Source organism: Octodon degus, unplaced genomic scaffold, assembly GCF_000260255.1.
Source record: "Octodon degus isolate 3935 unplaced genomic scaffold, OctDeg1.0 scaffold00146, whole genome shotgun sequence".
In the NCBI taxonomy this organism is placed as follows: Eukaryota; Metazoa; Chordata; class Mammalia; order Rodentia; family Octodontidae; genus Octodon; species Octodon degus.
The window spans coordinates 1,060,154-1,079,212 of NW_004524722.1; the positions used below are offsets into that span (position 1 = coordinate 1,060,154).

The following is a 19,059-nucleotide window of genomic DNA, read 5'->3' on the forward strand; positions in this document are numbered from 1 at the left end:
GTAGCAAGAAATGGGATTTTAAAGTTAGGATGAAATTCCCGTGATGCTTGGCAAATTGGAGTTTCACACATAAATGTTACAGTATAGTTTTCAGAATTACATGAGAGTGCCAGCCAGATAGTTTGGCAGACTAAAGTGCCTGTTTAGGCAGAGTACAGTGGCTGGGGTTTGATCCCCGGTGTGCTGTGCCAGCCCCGTCCCGGTGCATGCTGAGACAGAAACTGAGACTGGGTATGGTGGTGCACACCTGTAATCCCAGTGCTTGGGAGGCTGAAAACAAGAAAAATCACTATAAGTCTGATCTATGTAATGAGACCGTGTACTAAATACATTTAAAAAAAGAAAAAAGAAAAATTACATGGGAATATACCACTAAGAACTCTTGACCATATTACTACTCCAGCCAGGAACAACCTTCCTCCCTTTAATAAAATCTTAGCCTGTATGGCCCAGGTCAAAGCTTGCACCTTCCAAGAAATCTTTCTCCAATAATCTCTAAAGTATAAGAAACATGGTATCCACACTCTGGCCTAAATGGACTGAGCTAGAAAGATCTCTGAGATACTAAGTGACAATAAATGAGAATATCCCTAATTATAATTTCCTTTTTATATTTGGGGGGAAAAGAGGTGATCATGCCATTCACTTAACATTCTTCACTGCTTCCTGCTGTCAGTACAAGCTCCCGACCTGACACTCACGCTCCTTCACTGTCTGCGCTCAGCTGCCCCTCTAGCCTCGTCACCTAGGCCCAGCCTCACCACCCTCGGGCCCTGGGATACAGCTGCTCCCAAAGTGCCCTTCAGCATCTCCTCCTCTCAGACATGAGCATGCAGCACAATCACCTGGAGCTGAGATGCGAACTGCAGGCTATACTCACGGAATTTCTGATTCACGGGTGAGGTGGGACCCACAGATTTCTAAAAAGTTCTCGAGAGTGATGCCACTGTTCCAGGAACCACACTGTGCCAGCCACTGCCTTTGCCATGATTACTTCCTCACCTAAACACAGGCTACCAATCATGTGTTTGCCTGGATCTACTCAGTTCCAGTTCTGGGGCAGTTTGAGTACAAGAAGTAAAACACTCTCTCATATCGCTGCTTATGGTATATTTACTGCTATGGCCAAGCATCCTCCTCTAGGCCCAGACCAACAAGGACTCCTGAGGAAGGAGTTGCATTTTGTTCACTGACTTCTTACTGGAGTAAGAGAATTTTCACAAACTTTTCCAAATTCAAGTTTCTACAAACATTTATTTCTTCCAGGGAATAGGCTTTTTAGTCCTCTGCTCCTTGTAAACAAGTAACACAACTTGGTGTGAGAACAAACTGCAAACATACAGATCTTTGCCCTGTGTGGGGGTGGGGGTGAGGGAGGGAAGGTTCATAAGGAGAAGCAAGGGCAGAGGCAGTGAGCAGACATGAGCAGCTGCTATTGCTGCTGGGCATCTTCCTCCCTTTTCTGGGGGGGTGGAAGTGGAAGTACTGGGAATTAAACCTCTGGACTAAGCAACATCTCCAGCTCTTGAAAACTTTTGTTTATTTTGAAATAGCTAAGTCTTTAAATTCCCCCAGATAGGATCAAGTCTGTTTGTTCCTTGCTCAGTGTCCTAGAGTGCTGAGATGACAGGCATGCAGCACACCAAGCCAGCTACAGGTGAGCTTCTTCCTTAGTTCAAAGTAGATCTTACGATGCTAAATCCACATGGGCCAGTTTAGCTTACTTGCTGGGACTTCCAAAGGAGCCACAGACCTTGGGAAGGACTGATGATGTTTTCACTCATTGTAGGCAGGGGTCAATGCTTTTTAGTAACTTTCCAAGAGGTCAGAGGTCAGAAAGCTGATAACGCCTCAAGAGACCATCTCGACAGCATGTATAGATTTGCTTCTCCCATGTTGCTACCTGGAACAGAAAAATTCACAGCTCAAAGAAGTCTGGGCTCCTTCCATTTCAAAAAGATGGAGGGTGGCATTGACTCCATTAGTCAGTCCAAGGGAATCTGAAATACCTTTGACTCTGAAGGCAAGAGAAGATTAAATCTGTGACACATATTTACACAATCCCTGGCCAGGGCCAAGGGTGCACTTATGACTACAGAAGAGAAACTAATTAGCTAAGTGGAATGCAAATCTATCAGAGTTCTATGTAGTTATGCAAAGGGTCTGCACTCAGGGAGGATGACGTCATGTAAGTCTATTGATAGGCTTGGGTATTCCTAAGCTTTATAAAATTGTAAGCATAAAAGTGCTGAAAATAAGCCATCACTAACAAGGAGGACTTAATTAATTTCTCAAAGGGAGACAAGAACCACTAACATCATGCAATAGAACACATTCTATAATTATTATCAATGTGGCACGTAGCTACATTAAAAGGGCAACTTTCTCAATCCTTTTGGGTCTCAGTTTCTTCCTTTGTAGAAGGGAACTGATACGTTAGTTCACAACATAGAACGCTATGCAGGAACTTTTAAAAATGAAATAGAACTTTAAAAAATGAAACAGATCTACATGTATTTACCTGGGAAAAGTTCCAAAATGTTAAGTAAAAAATAAATCCCAGCAAGGGTCTGGGATATAGCTTAGCAGCACAGTACCTGCCTGCGAAGTGTGAGGTTGAGAGTTTGATTCCCAGTACCAAAAATAAATAAATAAATAAAAATAAATAAGCTACAGGGCAATATACAGAGAGAATGGGCCCAATTACAAACTAAGGATAAAACAATGTTATTTAGATAAATGCATAAATACACATAGGTAAGGGTGAAATTTCTCTAAAAACAGACTTAAAGATATATGCAAAATAATACTAGTTAGCACTAGAAAGAAAACTGGAACTAAAAAGGTCTTCAAGCAGACTTTTCAATTTGTGTAATTATGTACCATGAACTTTTATAGGTATGTATTAATTGTATAACTTTTTGAAAATTATAAGACAAAATGGGAATAATAGCTACACCTCAAATGGTAACGTGATACTATTTGGCCAATATCTGTACAATGTCTGGTCAATAAATATTATTTCATTTTTCTCTTTCCACTGTAATTGAGTAAGAGAATCAGTCTTGAGTTTTAATAATTGCTAATTTATAAAGAAATTTTCATATGACTCATTATTATCCTCATTTTACAGATTAATTAACAAAACTGAGGAGTTGAAAGAATTTTTCAAGTTTCTAGAGTCCTTAAATGATGAAATTATGTCAGGAAAATTGCTCAGTGGCATAAAGGCCTGCATGGCAAGCACAATGTCCACAGTTTGATCCCCAGAACCTAAGTAAATAAATAAATAATGAACTAATGAAATCTCTTCTGACTCAAAAGCTTTGATTTCTTTCTGTCCATCATATATATAAGCAGTACTTTAGAGCACCTAATGACCACAAGGTAGCCTGATTCAGTTCCTTCAAAGCCCCAGAGCCCAGGCAGGAATCACCCAGGCCTAGCCTTCTCTCAGGCCTGTACCTTGTACACGGGGTCACAGTCAGCTCCAGTGAGCTCAATGGCATAGTCTAAATCTTGCTGAACAACAAAACAGCTTCCATCACCTACAAGGCAAAAGAAAATTCAGATAACTAAAGATAACGTGGGCCTACAGAACATGATCGTAAGAAACAGAATAGTAAGTATGTCCTCCCATACGGGGAAACTACCATGACCTATAGCTGCTACTGCTGCTGCTGCTGCTGCCGCCGCCTAGAATGCTGGCCTGGGCAGTATGTGAAGGCCATGTGCAGAACCAGTTGGAAGCAGGGCCTGCCATCTGTAACACCCACCAAAGGCACAGAGCAAACAACTGCAGTCTTACACAGTTATTTGCAAACTTATCCTTGAGAATGACTTTAAATAAGAAATCGGTCTATACAAATGTTTTAAGAAAAATGTATGTTCCTAAATTATTCTTCAAGCTATGAACCTGAGAACATATATTACAAGGAGAAAAATTATTCTGAGAAAAATAAAATTATAGCTAAACTTGGGCAGGGGGAATAGCTCAGCAGAAGAGCCCTTGCTCAGAATGCACAAGGCCCTCAGTTCAATCCACAGCACTACAGGGGAAAAAAAAAAAAAAGTATATCTAATTTTAATTTCCTCAGAAGAACATGAACAAATGAAACAGGAAAATCTATAAATACTTAATAAGTTGGTTTTTGCTGTAGCTTTATTCATTTTAACAACAGTAGCTCATTGAAGAAAACATTAAAAACAAAGAAAACTGTGATAATGAACTACTCATAGTCTACCAAAGCAAATTAGTGCTAATATTTTGGGCCATTCTTTCAATCTTTTCAATAATATTCAATAATAATTATTTTACATGGTAAGAAGCATACTGTATAAAATAATGCCTTCATACAAAGCACCTTTTCTACATTGAGATTAAGGCTTTGTTAGCCACACATCATGGTGCACACTTGTAATCCCAGAAATGTCAGCATCTGGGAGGCTGAGGCAGGAGGAATGCTACAAATGCAAGGCTAGTCTGAACTATATAGTGAGACCTTGTCTCAAAACACACACACACACACACACACACACACACACACACACACACAGACTTTGTATAAGACCCTGGACAAGAATCAAAGATATCAAATTTACCTTTTTTGAAATCTGAAAACCTGCTTTCTAAATGTATTCAATAATCAATGTATACTCCAATCAACAGTATATGAGAGATAGGGGCTGGTGAGATGGCTCAGTGGTCTAAAGCACCTACTTAGAACAAGCTTAGCAAAGTACAGGGACCGCGGTTCAATCCCCCAGCACCACGTGCCAGCCAGCCCCGCCCCCTGGTAGGCTGAGCTGGCCACACACACACACACATATATACATAAATAAAATTAAAAAAAAAAAAACACAGTATATGAGAGATAATATTTTGCTTCCCCACCTTTTTTAAAGTATTGAGGATTGAAACCAGCACCTTGGGGTCGGGGAGATAGCTCAGTAGAATAAGCACTTGCCTGGCAACTGCAAGGGCCTGAGTTCAATCCCTGGTTCCACAAAAAAAAAAAAAAAAAAGAAAGAAAGAAATAAAGAAAGGAAGGAAGAGAAAAGAAAAGAAAAGAAAAGAAAGAGGAAGAAACCAGCATCTTCATAATGAACTACATCCCCAAACTTCAAACACACTAGGCAAGTGCTCCACTACTAAGCCACATCAACAGCCCTACAATTTTTTATTTTTTATTTTTTATTTTTATTTTTTGGCGGAACCGGGGATTGAACTCAGATCCTTGCGTTTGTCAGTCAAGCGCTTATCCTACTGAGCCATCTCCCCGGCCCCAGCCCTATAATTTTTTAAAAAACTGTTCATATGACAACTTAAATTTCTTCATGAACAACCAAAGAAGCTTAAAGACTGTGCCGCCTAACTTCTCAGCCAGTGTGAAAAAGTCCTGCAGAGAAGCCCAGCAGCTGCACGGTCCACCTCCACACTCAGGCACTCACTGCCTCAAGGGCCTCTTCCTTTTTTTTTTTTTTCCAGAATCGGGGATTGAACTCAGGCCCTTGCGCTTACCAGGGAAGCGCTTATTCCACTGAGCCATCTCCCCGGCCCCCTAAGGGCCTCTTCCTTCTTAGGGAACAGAAAATGTTTCCTTGTAATGAACCAAAATGTGGCTCCTGATAACTTTCTCCTATTGGTTTTAGTCCTGTTTCTTAACAACAGTTACATCGTTTCGTTTGCCTTTAGGTGTTAGTAACAGAAATTCTGTCTTGCCTTCTTAACGGAAACAGCTACAAGTACAAAAACTCCTTGAACCTCAAGGAATTATCTCTCTAAACTGATCCTGGACTCACCTTGGCTAGCAATGAATCCATCTCTGAAGTTCAGCAGGGACAGAAGTGGTGCTCCTGATCTGTGGATGACTCGTACTGGAGTTCTACGACTCAGAGTACAGGAAATTTTACTTTTTGAAAACAATGCTTAACTATATTCAACATACGGTAATAAACACATAAAGGAAACAGGACATGTAATCCTAGCACTGGGGAGGCTGAGACAGGAGGATCACTATGAGTCCAAGCTGCGTAGAGAGACCCTGTACCAAATAAATAAAAGATTTTAAAAAAGAAAGAAAGAAAGAAGACAAATGTAGAGAAAAATTAAAACTATTCATATAGCTTTTTTCCTGTCAAGATCTGGTAGTTACCTGAAGTGAATTTCAAAATATGAACTAAGTTACCACCAAAATCTCTCATTTTTAGTGGAGGTCTGACATGAGTCAAAAATAACAATATTACCAATACCTTTCTTTTAAACTTGAAGACAGAATTAAGACGAGTTATGAAATACTATTTGAAAATGTCAGGACTCTAAACTGAAGATAAAAATGGTACCCCTAGAAGCCATTTGATAAATATTAGCTGGACAAATGAAGGAAATGAAGGGAATGGATAGAATCACGGAAATTATTAAATTCTTTGGGGGCTTGTGGGTTAGCTCAGTTATTTAAGGGCCTGCATGGGCAAACCCAGTCAGGGGCAGGAGACCATGGTTCGATCCTCAGCCCCAAGTGCCTTACCAGATCTGCCCTTAAGGCAGCCTGAGCTAGCCAAAAAATATAGATAGATAGATAGATAGATAGATAGATAGATAGATAGATAGACAGACAGACAGATAGATAGATAGGACATATCCTTCTCAACTTTTAGGGCTGGCCGGGAGTTTGATCCCCGGGGTGCACCGAGATGGCAATTCAGACTGGGCATGGTGGAGCATGCCTGTAATTCCAGCACTTGGGAGGCTGTAAACAGGAGAATCACTACAAGTCCAATCTAGTAGTGAGACCCTGAACACCCTGTAGACCCTTCTTTAAAATACAGGAAAAGAAAAAAACAAAAAAGAAATTATTAATTCCTGCAACACAGTGGCTATTATGATTCTCTTTGAGATATATATATATATATATATATATATATATATTTTATTATTATTTTAATTTGGTGGTACTGGGATTGAATTTAGGGTCTTGTGTATGCTAGTATTCTACTCTTTGAATACTGTTATTATTACTGTTTTTTTGTAGTGGAATTAAACTCAGGGTCCTGCGCGTGCCAGGCCAGTGCTGTACCACTGAGCTACATCCCTTGCCCTCTTTGAATATTTTTAAGAGCACAAGGCAGCTTGTTTTAGATAGGTCATGATCAAGCTAAATAGGAATAGAACTGTCACATGAATTAAAAATGATCATTCAATCTTAGGCCAGTGCAGGTCTAATAGCTTACAGAAAATTACTGAGCTCCACAAAGTTAAAAATTCTACACAATCATTTTAAATAGTTATTTTAGGGCCGGGGAGATGGCTCAGTGGAATGAGCACTTCCCTGGCAAGCACAAGGGCCTGAGTTCAATCTCTGGTTCCACCAAAAAAAAAAAAAAAATAAATAAATAAAAATTATAGTTATTTTATTTTTTTTTATAGTTATTTTATTATTTAAATTTAATTTACAAAGCAATTATTACAGTTTGACAACTGTGACAGTAAAAGTCAAATTACTTTCCAATAAGATTCCAGGAATAATAACAATCAGATAAATCACATCATAAGAAAAGACTATCAATAGAAAAGCATTCCCTTAGCTCCATAGTCATCTATCTGCTAGGCTAATTTTTTTTTTTTTTTTTTTTTTTTTTTTTTTTGCAGAACCGGGGATTGAACTCAGACCCTTGCGCTTGCCAGGGAAGTGCTTATTCTACTGAGCCATCTCGCCGGCCCTTAATTTTTTTTTTTTTGCGGAACCGGGGATTGAACTTAGGCTCTTGCACTTGCCAGGGAAGCGCTTATTTCAATGAGCCATCTCCCCGGCCCCGCTAAATCAATATTAAAGCCAATAAAAAATTCCACATTGTGGAGGACATGCATCACACGAATGAATGGTGACTCACCTCGGACTCCTCACATCCAGCTGATAAATGTTTCCATCCTGTGTTCCAGCCAATAGCAAGAAGCCAGAGAGAAAAGTACAGCAGTTGAAGGCATCTGAGCCAATAAAGAGGAAGACCTAGGAACAACAGGAGATGAAAGTGTTTAAAGATTAATTTGTTTCCAGGCATAAACAAACACCAAAAAAGGGGAGAATTCCACTATTTTTAGAGATTCTTTCTTTCCCCTTGAGCATCTGGAGCAAGATATGGCACTGACATATTACTGAGAAATCTTGCTGGATTCTAAGCCCTGAGGTTGGCTGAGGGCTGGTGCAGTTTATGTAACAGTATGCTGAAGTAACAGTTTTCAAACTAATACCCTGCAATGGTCTGACTCATAGGCGCCTCTCACCAAAAACCTTTTCTCCTTTTCCATCACAACCCTCCACCTGAAAAGCACTTGTCATTCCCATGTTTACATTTTGTTTCATGTTGCTTCCAGCAGCCTTTTAAAAGGGATACTTTGTAGGAAAAGAAAAAAAAAAAAAAAGCTTAATAGTGAAGGAATTTAAAGAATCACAATTCTCCCATACCTAAAAAAGTTACACTTTTTTTTACTCTATACTGTTAGCTCAATCGGACCATTTCATCCTCAGATATTCCCAAAATAAAATAAATAAATAAATACACCGGATTCACCTTTGGAACTAAAAGCTGGCATAAAGACTGGGCCTGGTAGCAGACACCTCTAATCCGAGCACTCAGGAGGCTGAGGCACAAGGACTGCTGTGAGTTCAAGACAAATCTGGGTACAAAGTGAGCTCAAGGCTAGCCTGAACTGCATTGCAAGACCCTGTCTCAAACACACACACACAACCCTCATCATTTTATATATAGCACATTAAGGTACACAGGGAAAGTGACTTTAGTTCTGTTTTGAGGGTTTTCTTTTTTGAGATAGGGTCTTGCTGTATAGCCCAGGTTGGCCTCGAACTTATGGCAATCATCCTGCCTCAACCTCCAAGTGCTGGGATTATAGGTGTGCACTACTGTGCCTAGCTTGGAAAGTGACTCTGAAAATCCCATAAAGGGCCAACCATAGTGGTGCACACCTGTAATCCCAGCACTCGGGAGGCTGAGACAGGAGGATCATTGCAGGAGGATTGTAGCCCACTAGCCTGGGCTACAAAGTGAGCCCAAGGACAGCCTAAACTGCAGAGGGAGACCCTGTTTAAAAAAAAAAAAAAAAAGCAACAAAGGAGCAAAGCCCTTTGTCTTTATCACATAATCCTGTGAATTAAGTCCTATTATGCCCAGTTTAGTGATAAGAAAACTTAGGCTCACAGAGGCTAGGAAAGCTCTCCAAAGTCAGAGCCATTAGGTATGAAGATCTGTGATTTATATGCTGCCCCATTCCACATCCTGTGTTTGGTCACCACATACTTCCTCTCAGCCACCCAGCCTCCTCACAAAGGGAACACAGGGAGCAAGTAGAAATGTTTCTAAACAGCTTGCCAAGAATCAGAGTGACCCCAGGCTTCAAAGGTCTTATAGGAACTACTTGCCGGCTGCCTGCTCTGTAGTCCCAGGCACTGAAGCTTCTTATCTTCCCGGGCCAAGAGCAGCATTTTCGCTTCTGTCCCAACCTCCCGTTCACCTGCACGACAGATGAGCCACATTAATGACAGACCCGGATAGCTGTCTGCTCTCTGAAGTGTATGTGAGAGAGTCACTGGTTACTTTTTTTTTTTTAACTTTATTTGTGTGTGTGTGTGTGTGTGTGTGTGTGTGTGTGTGTGTGTGTGTCCAGCTCAGCCGACCAGGGGGCAGGGCTGGCTGGCATGTGGTGCTGGGGATTGAACCGTGGTCCCTGAGCTTTGCTGAGCTTGTTCTAAGTAGGTGCTTTAGACCACTGAGCCATCTCACCAGCCCACTGGTTACTTTTTTAAAAGTTATGTTCTACCTTCTCACAGTGGCATTGTTTACGTAATAGTATACCCTTGTGAAAACTTACAGACCTAAAAAAATAAAAAATGCAAAACCTTACAGATCTGTGCAATTAACAAGGGTGACATTAGCTAAGTGTGGTGCTGCACAACTATAATCCCAGCACTCTGGGAGACTGAGAAGCAGGAGGATCACACAAATTCAAGCCCAACCCAGGCAATTCAGCAAGACTGCCTCAAAATGTAAGAGGCAAGAATGAGCTCAATGCAAAGACTCTGGGTTCATCCCAGTACCACAAAAACAGGACTTTAACCATATATAAAAATGTTCAACAACAAAACTAATCACTATATTAAAATACAGTATAATTTAGCAGGTAAGACTAATGACTAACTCAATTTAGTGAAGCTGGGCACAGTGGCGTAGGCCTGTAGTCCTAGTATGGAGCGAGGCTGAGGCAGGACTATGAATCTGAGTTCCTCCTGGGCAATTTACCAAGACCCTGTCACATAAACTAAAACAAAGGCCAGGGATGTAGCTCAGTGGCACAAGTGCCTGCCTGTCAAGTGCCAAGGTCTTGAATTTGATTCCTGGTATCAAAGGGGAGGGGCTGAGTATGTAGCTCAGTGGTAGAGTGCCCCTGGGTTTGCTCCCCATTACTTCCCTGCAAAAATAAAAAAAAGATGGTTGTTGTTGGTTTTTCTTTGTTTTTTCATGATACAAGGTCTTGCTAAGTTGCTCAGGCTGGTCTTGAACTTGCCTTCCTCCTCTCTCAAGCTCCTGAGGAGCCACGACGGCACTGTGCACCACCAGGTGTTTTTAATGACCACAATGCTTGCTCTAAAGAGGAAGGATTCTAGAACAGTGCAGGTAGTAATACAGACAACAGACAATGACAAAGTAGACCAAAGTATTGGCAGGAGGCAGAAAGGGAGGAAGAAAAGGGAGCAAGAAGGAGCAGTGGAAAAACTGCAAACACTAAAGGAAGAGATGCAACTGCTGATGTGGGACATGAAGGGAGGGAGGGTGGACCATGAGTTAATCTCAGGTTTTGAGCTTGAGCAAATGGGTAAATGGTGGTATCACTTTTTTTTTTTTTTTTTTTTTTGTGGAACCGAGGATTGAACTCAGGCCCTTGCGCTTGCCAGGGAAGCACTTATTCCACCGAGCCATCTCCCTGGCCCTCACTTTTATTTTTGAGAATCTCACTATGTAGCTCAGCCTGGTTCAAACCCATGGCAATCCTCCTGCCTCGGGCACACGCTGCCACAACTGGCACAGTATCAACTTCTGAAATGGGGGCAGAGACCAGAGGACTCAGATACACCTCATTAGACAGGTATGGCTGAGCTATTTACCAGGTATCTAATAGTGTCTCAAAATCAGGTGCGCCAGGCACGGGGGCACACGGTGGTAATCCCAGCACCTGGGAGGCAGAGGAACCTGTTAAACTCCTTTTCTCTGAAAACCTATCATTAAGAAGAATCATAGGTGAGCATTATTGATTACTTTTTTTAAAATCAGAGATAGGAATTGAACTTGAGGCCTTTATACTGATCCCCAGTCCTTTTTTTTTTTTGGTGGAACCAGGGATTGAACTCAGGCCCTTGGGCTTGCCAGGGAAGCACTTATTTCACTCAGCCATCTCCCCAGACCCTCCCAGTCTTTTTTTTTTTTTTTTTTTTTGAGATAGGATCTTGCTACACAGTTCAGGCTGGGCTTGAACTCACTATGTAACCAGGCCGGCCTCAAACTTTGGGTAATCTTCCTGCCTCAGCCTCCTGAGTACTGGGAGTACAAGTGTGCGCCACCACACCCAGCATATCCCAATGTCTTTTCTATTTAATTTTGATCCAGGCCCTCTCAAAGCCGAGATGCAGAGGTTGGCTTCAAATTTGTGATCTTCCCACCTCACTCTCCCAAAGTTCTGGGATTACAGGTACATACTGCCATGCTCAGCTTCCTAAATGGCTCACAGGCATTAGTCTTATCTGCTAAATTATACTGTAGTTTAATACAATCATTGTGACATATGCTTCTTTTGTTGATTCCAAAGCAATAGAAACAATAGATAGTCAAATACATAATGATCTTGTGGTAAAATTAAAATATGAACTATTGAGCAAGAAAGGATGAGAAAGAACAGGAGAAACTGAAGGGGACTCAAGAAAATAAGGCTAGCTTGTAAACAATATCAATTTACTGGGCATCTGCTCCGGGGAGCCAAGGTTTATAGAGTTGTCGGCAGCACCCACTGCCACTCCATTAATGGAAGAACCACAGTCTGCAAGGACTCCCAAGCAGGCGGAGCGCCCGCAGTCCCAAAGCCGTGCTGTTCCATCTCGAGAGCCAGACACCACATTCCGCCCGCGGTCCACGATGGCCGTATCCAGGATACCTGGCAAGAGAAAAAGGACTCCTGAGATGGACAAGGTGGTAAAGGAACGCTAAGGAGAGGGAAGACTGAGCAGTGTAAATGCCTCTGTCCCTTTTATAAGTGTGCAGGGATATAAGCATGTGGTATATGGAGGGCATTTTATTTTTTTTAAGTTTTTTTGTTTCAATCATTTATTTATGTACTTGGTACTGTGTCTCATATAGTCTGGAGGACAGTGCAGAAGTCACCAACCTAAAACTGCGAATAGGCACACAACTTTGGGGGAGGGGCATTTGAGACAAGGTCTCACTATGCAGTTCAGGCTGGCCTTAGACTATGTAGCCCAGGCTGGTCTTGCACTTGAAGCAATCCTCCTGGCTCATCCTACTGAGTGCTGGGACTGTAAGTATGTGCCACGACCCAGTTAGGCACACAATTTTTAAAAATCCAAGAAAAAAGCTATTGCCAAAAGACTGGGAAGGAAGTAGCCTAATAACAGAAAATCTTGGCCATTTCCACCCTACTCCAGTAAACACCAACAGCAAAGCGGCTCTTTCCCTGCCACTGTGGTTTCAGCAGGGCTGAGCAGGAAGTGATCTTCTCTACCCCGTGTGTGAGTCGCCAGAGCTAAGCCCGGTAGTGTGAGCAGAGACCTGCTCTAAGCTCAGCCTCCATTTCCACCTGGCAGCTGCAAGCACACAGAGGTGGGAGGAAGTGACGAGAGGTGTGACTCCACTTGACAACCCCTGCCTGCTGCCAGTCAGCAGGGGACTGACAGCCCGCACCAGAAGGCAAGCCAATGGTGCAAGTGGAGCAAGGTACGGTGTCAGCAGGACCAAGGGGACAGCGACCTTCTAATGCACCGATCTGCAATGAGCCAGTGCTCACTCCACTTTTGCCAGAAGAGTGTCACAGGAGCCCAGCAGGGAACTGAGCACACGCATCTACCAGCCCTTGTACCACATCTCAACAAGAAGATCAAATTCAAGACCCAGGGTGGTACAATATCCAAAATATCCATGGAATTAGTAATTTTTGAGGTTATTACTGATCATCTGAATATTTGCTCTAGCCTCAGGAATATGTAACATAAAAATCCAGAATTAGTCATGGATATGAAGATTTATACTTCAATGGCATGGTATAATAAAACATAACTGTATACATAAACTGTGACAAAAACTCCATGGTAACTAAACATATATAAGTAACAGTCCAATGCCATTAATCAATGCTTACTGGAAATTTCAGTTTAAAAGCCTCAGGCATGGTGATGCATGCCTGTAATCCCAGGATTTGGGATGCTGAGGCAGAATTACCTGTGAGTTCCAGGCCAGCCTGAACTACAGAGTAAGAGCCTATCTAAAAAGAAAGAAGAAAAAAAGAGAAAAAGGGAGGGAGGGAGGGAGGGAGAGAGAGAGCGAGGGACAGAGGCGGAGGGGAGGGAAGGAAAGGGGAAGGGAGGGAAAAGAGAAGAAACTCTGGGGTTGGAGCTCAGTGAGTGGCCCTGGGCTCAGTATGCAGTGATGAAAACAAACATTTTAAAAAAAAGATGAATTCATGAAGTTTATGAAAAAGTCACAATTTGAAAAAATAACCAATTTAGGGTAGGAGAAAATATGATTAAAGGCAAAATGGCAAGATCCAAAGTTACGGTGTAACTTTCCGAAAGGTCCAGTTTTAAATAAAAACTAAATCCAGTTTATATGGTTAATAACAGCTGTTAGAAAAATAAAATGTAATTCTGGCAAATACATTTCCATTAGCCAAAGGCCTTTATAGACAAGTTTTTAAATAGAAGTCTCAGAAACTGATCTAAGAGGCTATGTGGTTTGCTGCTATTTTACAGTATTTATAAAATATTTGGTACCTGGTTAATAACGTTATTTTGAATTTGTAAAATCTGACTATTATAACTTCGTAACACATTCAGCAAAAATATAGCTACACTAGGATCTTGGTGCTTTTAGTACTAGGGATCATCAATCACATCATGTCCATGGAGAAACCTGCTGTTTAATCTATTTATTGTGCTGTTTATAATTTTTATACACCGTACCTTCAGTGGTCTATACTAACTTTTAAGAATAAAAAAAAGACTACTACTAGTAAATAACCATTAGCAAGGCCCTAAAACTCTTATTAAGCAATCAAAGATCTGGTCCTGTCTTTATTGGAAAGTACCACTGCTATTTTAATTTATTTTATTTTTTTATTTATTTTTTTCTCATTAAACTTTGTTTTAATAGGTCTCAAAATTCTGTGACAGATTTTTGGTCAAGTTGTTTCCATTAAAAAGTATTGATTTTAAAAACTAATAACTTAAAAACTGCCACACACACACACAAAAAAAGGTCCATAAAACATTCTCCTTTCCTTCTGAAGGTTTTACGATGCATTGTTATCATCGACCAGTCTTTCACTATTAAACTTAAATGGCCAATTGGGAGAAACAGTTCTAAGACCGGTCTTCCGCCACTGATTAGGACTGGGGTGGCAGGTGTCAGGGATAATATTCATTTAGCCTTCTGAGCTTTCTGGGCAGACTTGGTGACCTTGCCAGCTCCAGCAGCCTTCTTGTCCACAGCTTTGATGACACCCACAGCAACTGTCTGTCTCATATCATGAACAGCGAAACAACCCAGAGGTGGATAATCAGAGAAGCTCTCGACACACATGGGCTTGCCTGGAACCATGTCAACAATGGCAGCATCACCAGATTTCAGAAACTTGGGCCCATCTTCCAGCTTCTTACCAGACCGGCGATCAATCTTTTCTTTCAGCTCAGCAAACTTGCAAGCAATGTGAGCTGTGTGACAATCCAGGACAGGGGCATAGCCAGCACTGATCTGGCCAGGATGGTTCAGGATAATCACCTGAGCAGTGAAACCAGCTGCTTCCATTGGTGGGTCATTTTTGCTGTCACCAGCCACAATGCCACGCCGGACATCTTTGACGGACACGTTCTTGACGTTGAAGCCCACATTGTCCCCAGGAAGAGCTTCACTCAAAGCTTCATGGTGCATTTCAACAGACTTGACTTCAGTTGTGACATTGACTGGAGCAAAGGTGACCACCATGCCAGGTTTGAGAACACCAGTCTCCACTCGGCCCACTGGGACAGTGCCAATACCACCAATTTTGTAGACATCCTGGAGGGGCAGCCGCAAAGGCTTGTCAGTGGGGCGAGTGGGTGGGAGGATGCAATCCAAAGCTTCAAGCAGTGTGGTTCCGCTGGCATTGCCATCCTTGCGAGTGACCTTCCATCCTTTGAACCAAGGCATGTTAGTACTTGGCTCCAGCATATTGTCACCATTCCAACCAGAAATTGGCACAAAAGCTACGGTGTCAGGGTTGTGGCCAATTTTCTTAATGTAGGTGCTGACTTCCTTAGCAATTTCCTCATATCTCTTCTGGCTGTAGGGTGGCTCCGTGGAATCCATTTTGTTAACTCCAACAATTAGTTGTTTCACACCCAGCGTGTAAGCCAGAAGGGCATGCTCACGGGTCTGCCCATTCTTGGAGATACCAGCTTTGAATTCACCAATGCCAGCAGCAACAATCAGGACAGCACAGTCAGCCTGCAATGTGCCTGTAATCATGTTTTTGTTGAAGTCTCTGTGTCCAGGGGCATCGATGATGGTCACATAATACTTGCTGGTCTCGAATTTCCACAGGGAGATGTCAATGGTGATACCACGCTCACGCTCGGCTTTCAGTCCAACACCCAGGCATACTTGAAGGAACCCTTCCCCATCTCAGCAGCCTCCTTCTCAAATTTTTCAATGGTCCTTTTGTCGATGCCACCGCATTTGTAGATCAGATGGCCGGTGGTGGTGGACTTGCCGGAGTCCATGTGTCCGATGACGACGATATTAATGTGGGTCTTTTCCTTTCCCATGTTGGCTTCGATTTAGTGGTGGCCTTCACTACGCCTGTGCTCTCGCGGCAAACCCGTTGCGAAAAAGCACCACTGCTATTTTAAATGTTATTATGATAGAATGATTTGTTCTAATGGTGTTTGTGAATAGGATCACAAGTCCGCATCTTGTACAGCAATTAACCACTAAGAAGAATATATGCAGTGTATTATTTGTTGAAACTGTCCTTCCGATTTGATTTGAAACTGTCTCAATATCCTGAAAAGCATATACCCAAAGCAGGGACACTGCAGTTGTAACTAGAAAGTTAGTATTAACTTTGTACAAATTTCCAGTAAAACTCAGCAACGGTGTTTCATCTAGAAAATTTGCCTTTATGTGTAAGAGTGGAAAATTATCATTCTCTAATAAAATGTCACTTACAAAATGACATCTAGTGTGAATCTTTTGATACTCATATGACAGGACTAAAAAGCACCCTAGAGAAATGGGAACCCTTTAGCAATTACTTAAGAAAGATACTATGAAAACAGTGATTTCCAGAATACTTTTGTAAAAGAAGTAGTCATTGCTAAGACCTACTAGAAGCTACAAAAGTTTTTATATATCTAACCAAATAGATACCAGCATATAAATCAAGTCAAAAAAGATATTTGCCTTTAAGAAAAAATTCAGCTGACACTGGGAGACAATCACAAGTTCAAACCCAAACTAGACAACTTAGTGACCTAGCAAGATCTTGTCTCAGAAAAAAAATTGATGGGGGGAGGGGAGGGGGTAGAGAAGGAGAGAGACAGAATGAGGGGAGGGAGATGGGGGGAGAAAGACAGAGAGAGATCACAGACAGACAAATAGACAGACAGAGAATGGGAGTTGGGGACGCAGTTCACTGTGAAGGCCCTGAGTTCAATCCATAATACTGAGGAAAAAATGAGAGACACAGAGACAGACAGACACAGAAAAGAAGGAAGAAAGGAAGGAGGGAAGGAAAGGAAGAGGGGAAGAAGGGAGAAATAAAAGGGAAGAAAGAAGTTTCACACAGAAACAACAAAGCCAGTTCACATGTAAGCTTCTGGCCAGTCTGAAAAATAAAGACATTAGATAAAATTATAACTGAAATATGTATTGGCCGGGGAAATGGCTCAGTAGAGTAAGTGCTTACCTGGCAAGCACAAGGGCCTGAGTTCAATCCCCAGTACCGCAAAAAAAAAAAAAAAAGAAAAGAAAAAAAGGAAAAGAACTATGTATCTGTAAGAAATACATATTCTAGATTTCCTAGATACTCTTATTTCTACATGTTTATTTTGACAAGCTACTCTCTTAAAATGACCTAGTTTTACTGTCATATTATAAGTTGCTAGAGGGGCTGGTGAGATGGCTCAGTGGTCTAAAGCACCTACTTAGAACAAGCTTAGCAAAGCACAGGGACCATTAACTTACTTTGTTAATTTAAAAAAATTGGGTTAAATGTTGTTTTTTTGTTTTGTTTTGTTTTGTTTTTGCAGAACCGGGGATTGAACTCAGGCCCTTGCACCTGCCAGGCAAGCACTTGTTCTAATGAGCTATCTCCCCAGCCCTAGGCTAAATGGTTTTAAGCCCTTCATACATTTTTGCAGTTTACGATGGGGTATACTGAAGTCTTTTTGCAAAGAACAGAAGAGTCTGTTTTGTCCAAAGGATTGGAACTGCCAGAATGGTTTTTAAGACTAGAAGATAATAGTCTACTTTAGTGGTACTTAGAAATCAAGGGTTTTCTTACTTTGCCCCATTGAGATATTGAGGAAAAAAAAGGTTTAGCCATTCTTCAGTTGTATATTAACAAGTTGGATTCACAAGGCAAATATACATTATTTAGGTGCTTAGTGAACACTCAGGTGTGGAGGCCTTTATTATTCAAAATATCAAAAATCGAACTGACATATCATTTAAGAAAACACCTAACAAGTGGTTTACAGGACCATAGCTAATTTCCCTTTTAGATTTGGTACTGTTTCTCCCAGAGGGTGCTGAAACGGATTTACTGCAAAACTCAGACAGGATTATGGCTTCATTAAATTTAAAGGTTTTTTTTTTTAAAAAACCCAGGGGGTGGGGCTGGCTGGCATGTGGTGCTGGGGGATTGAACTGCGGTCCCTGTGCTTTGCTAAGCTTGTTCTAAGTAGGTGCTTTAGACCACTGAGCCATCTCACCAGCCCCAGCTTCATTAAATTTTTTGAGGTATTTGGTTATCAAAGATAACGAAAATGACAATCAAACTGGATTGTAGACAGAACTTGGAAAGACTGAAAATAATTTCCTAAAGCCACTTCATACAGGACTTAATATGTCAAAAGCATTCTATGAAGCAGAAATTAAAAATAGCCAAGAAGATAACCAAGCAGACCACAAGTCTAAGAACTTTGTTCTGTAACTGTAGATGGAGAAGATATTCCTAACATGCCTCCTGAAATGCAGCTTAAGGTCCTACATTCAGCTCTTTTCACTTCTGATTTGATTGAAAGTGTTCTAGCCTGAGTAGAAGAACTCACTGAAATAAAAACAAAGTCTATCTCTGAATGTAAAATGCTGGAATAAAGTAGAAGTTCTACTTTCTAAACAAAAATGAATAAAATACTGTATTTAAAAAAACTGGGTCAGCCAGATAGCTCAGCAGACTAAAGCACCTGTTTAGGCAGGTACAGGTACTGGGATTTGATACCCGGCGTGCCATGCTGGCCCCACCACCGAGGCGCACCGAGATGGCAATTGAGACTGGGAGTGGTGGTACGAGCCTGTAATCCCAGTGCTTGGGAGGCTGAAAACAGGAGGATCACTACGAGTCTGAGGTGTGTAGTGAGACCCTGTAGACCTTGTACTAAATACATTAAAAAAAATAAAAAATTCTAATCCTTGTGGGGGACTCAGGACAATAATTTCTGACATTGCCAGTTAAACAGAAGACCCAATGCTATTATGGGCTACTGGACTCTTTTAGAATATTTTGCT

General features: G+C 41.4%; 1 protein-coding gene and 1 pseudogene across 5 annotated transcripts in view; both read right to left on the reverse strand.

Moving 5' to 3' along the window:
- Nucleotides 1-355: 355 nt before the first annotated feature.
- Nucleotides 356-19,059, reverse strand: part of Paaf1 (proteasomal ATPase associated factor 1) — a 40,668-nt gene continuing 21,964 nt past the window's right edge. For 2 of the 4 annotated variants that reach the window (XM_004641918.3, XM_023702096.1), the window contains exons 7-12: nt 12,020-12,214; nt 9,435-9,526; nt 7,891-8,006; nt 5,803-5,885; nt 3,466-3,548; nt 356-1,903 (exon numbers count right to left, since the gene is read on the reverse strand). In XM_004641918.3, coding sequence (XP_004641975.1) covers nt 1,826-1,903; nt 3,466-3,548; nt 5,803-5,885; nt 7,891-8,006; nt 9,435-9,526; nt 12,020-12,214 — 647 coding nt within the window. In that variant the 3' untranslated portion in view covers nt 356-1,825. Of the gene's footprint in view, nt 1,904-3,465; nt 3,549-5,802; nt 5,892-7,890; nt 8,007-9,434; nt 9,527-12,019; nt 12,215-19,059 lie in introns of all 4 variants that reach the window. The other 2 variants (XM_023702098.1, XM_023702095.1) reach the window with 1 other exon arrangement.
- On the reverse strand, nt 14,419-16,163 carry LOC101575116 (annotated as a pseudogene). Its single transcript, XR_192779.3, has one exon. The product of XR_192779.3 is annotated as an elongation factor 1-alpha 1 pseudogene (transcript).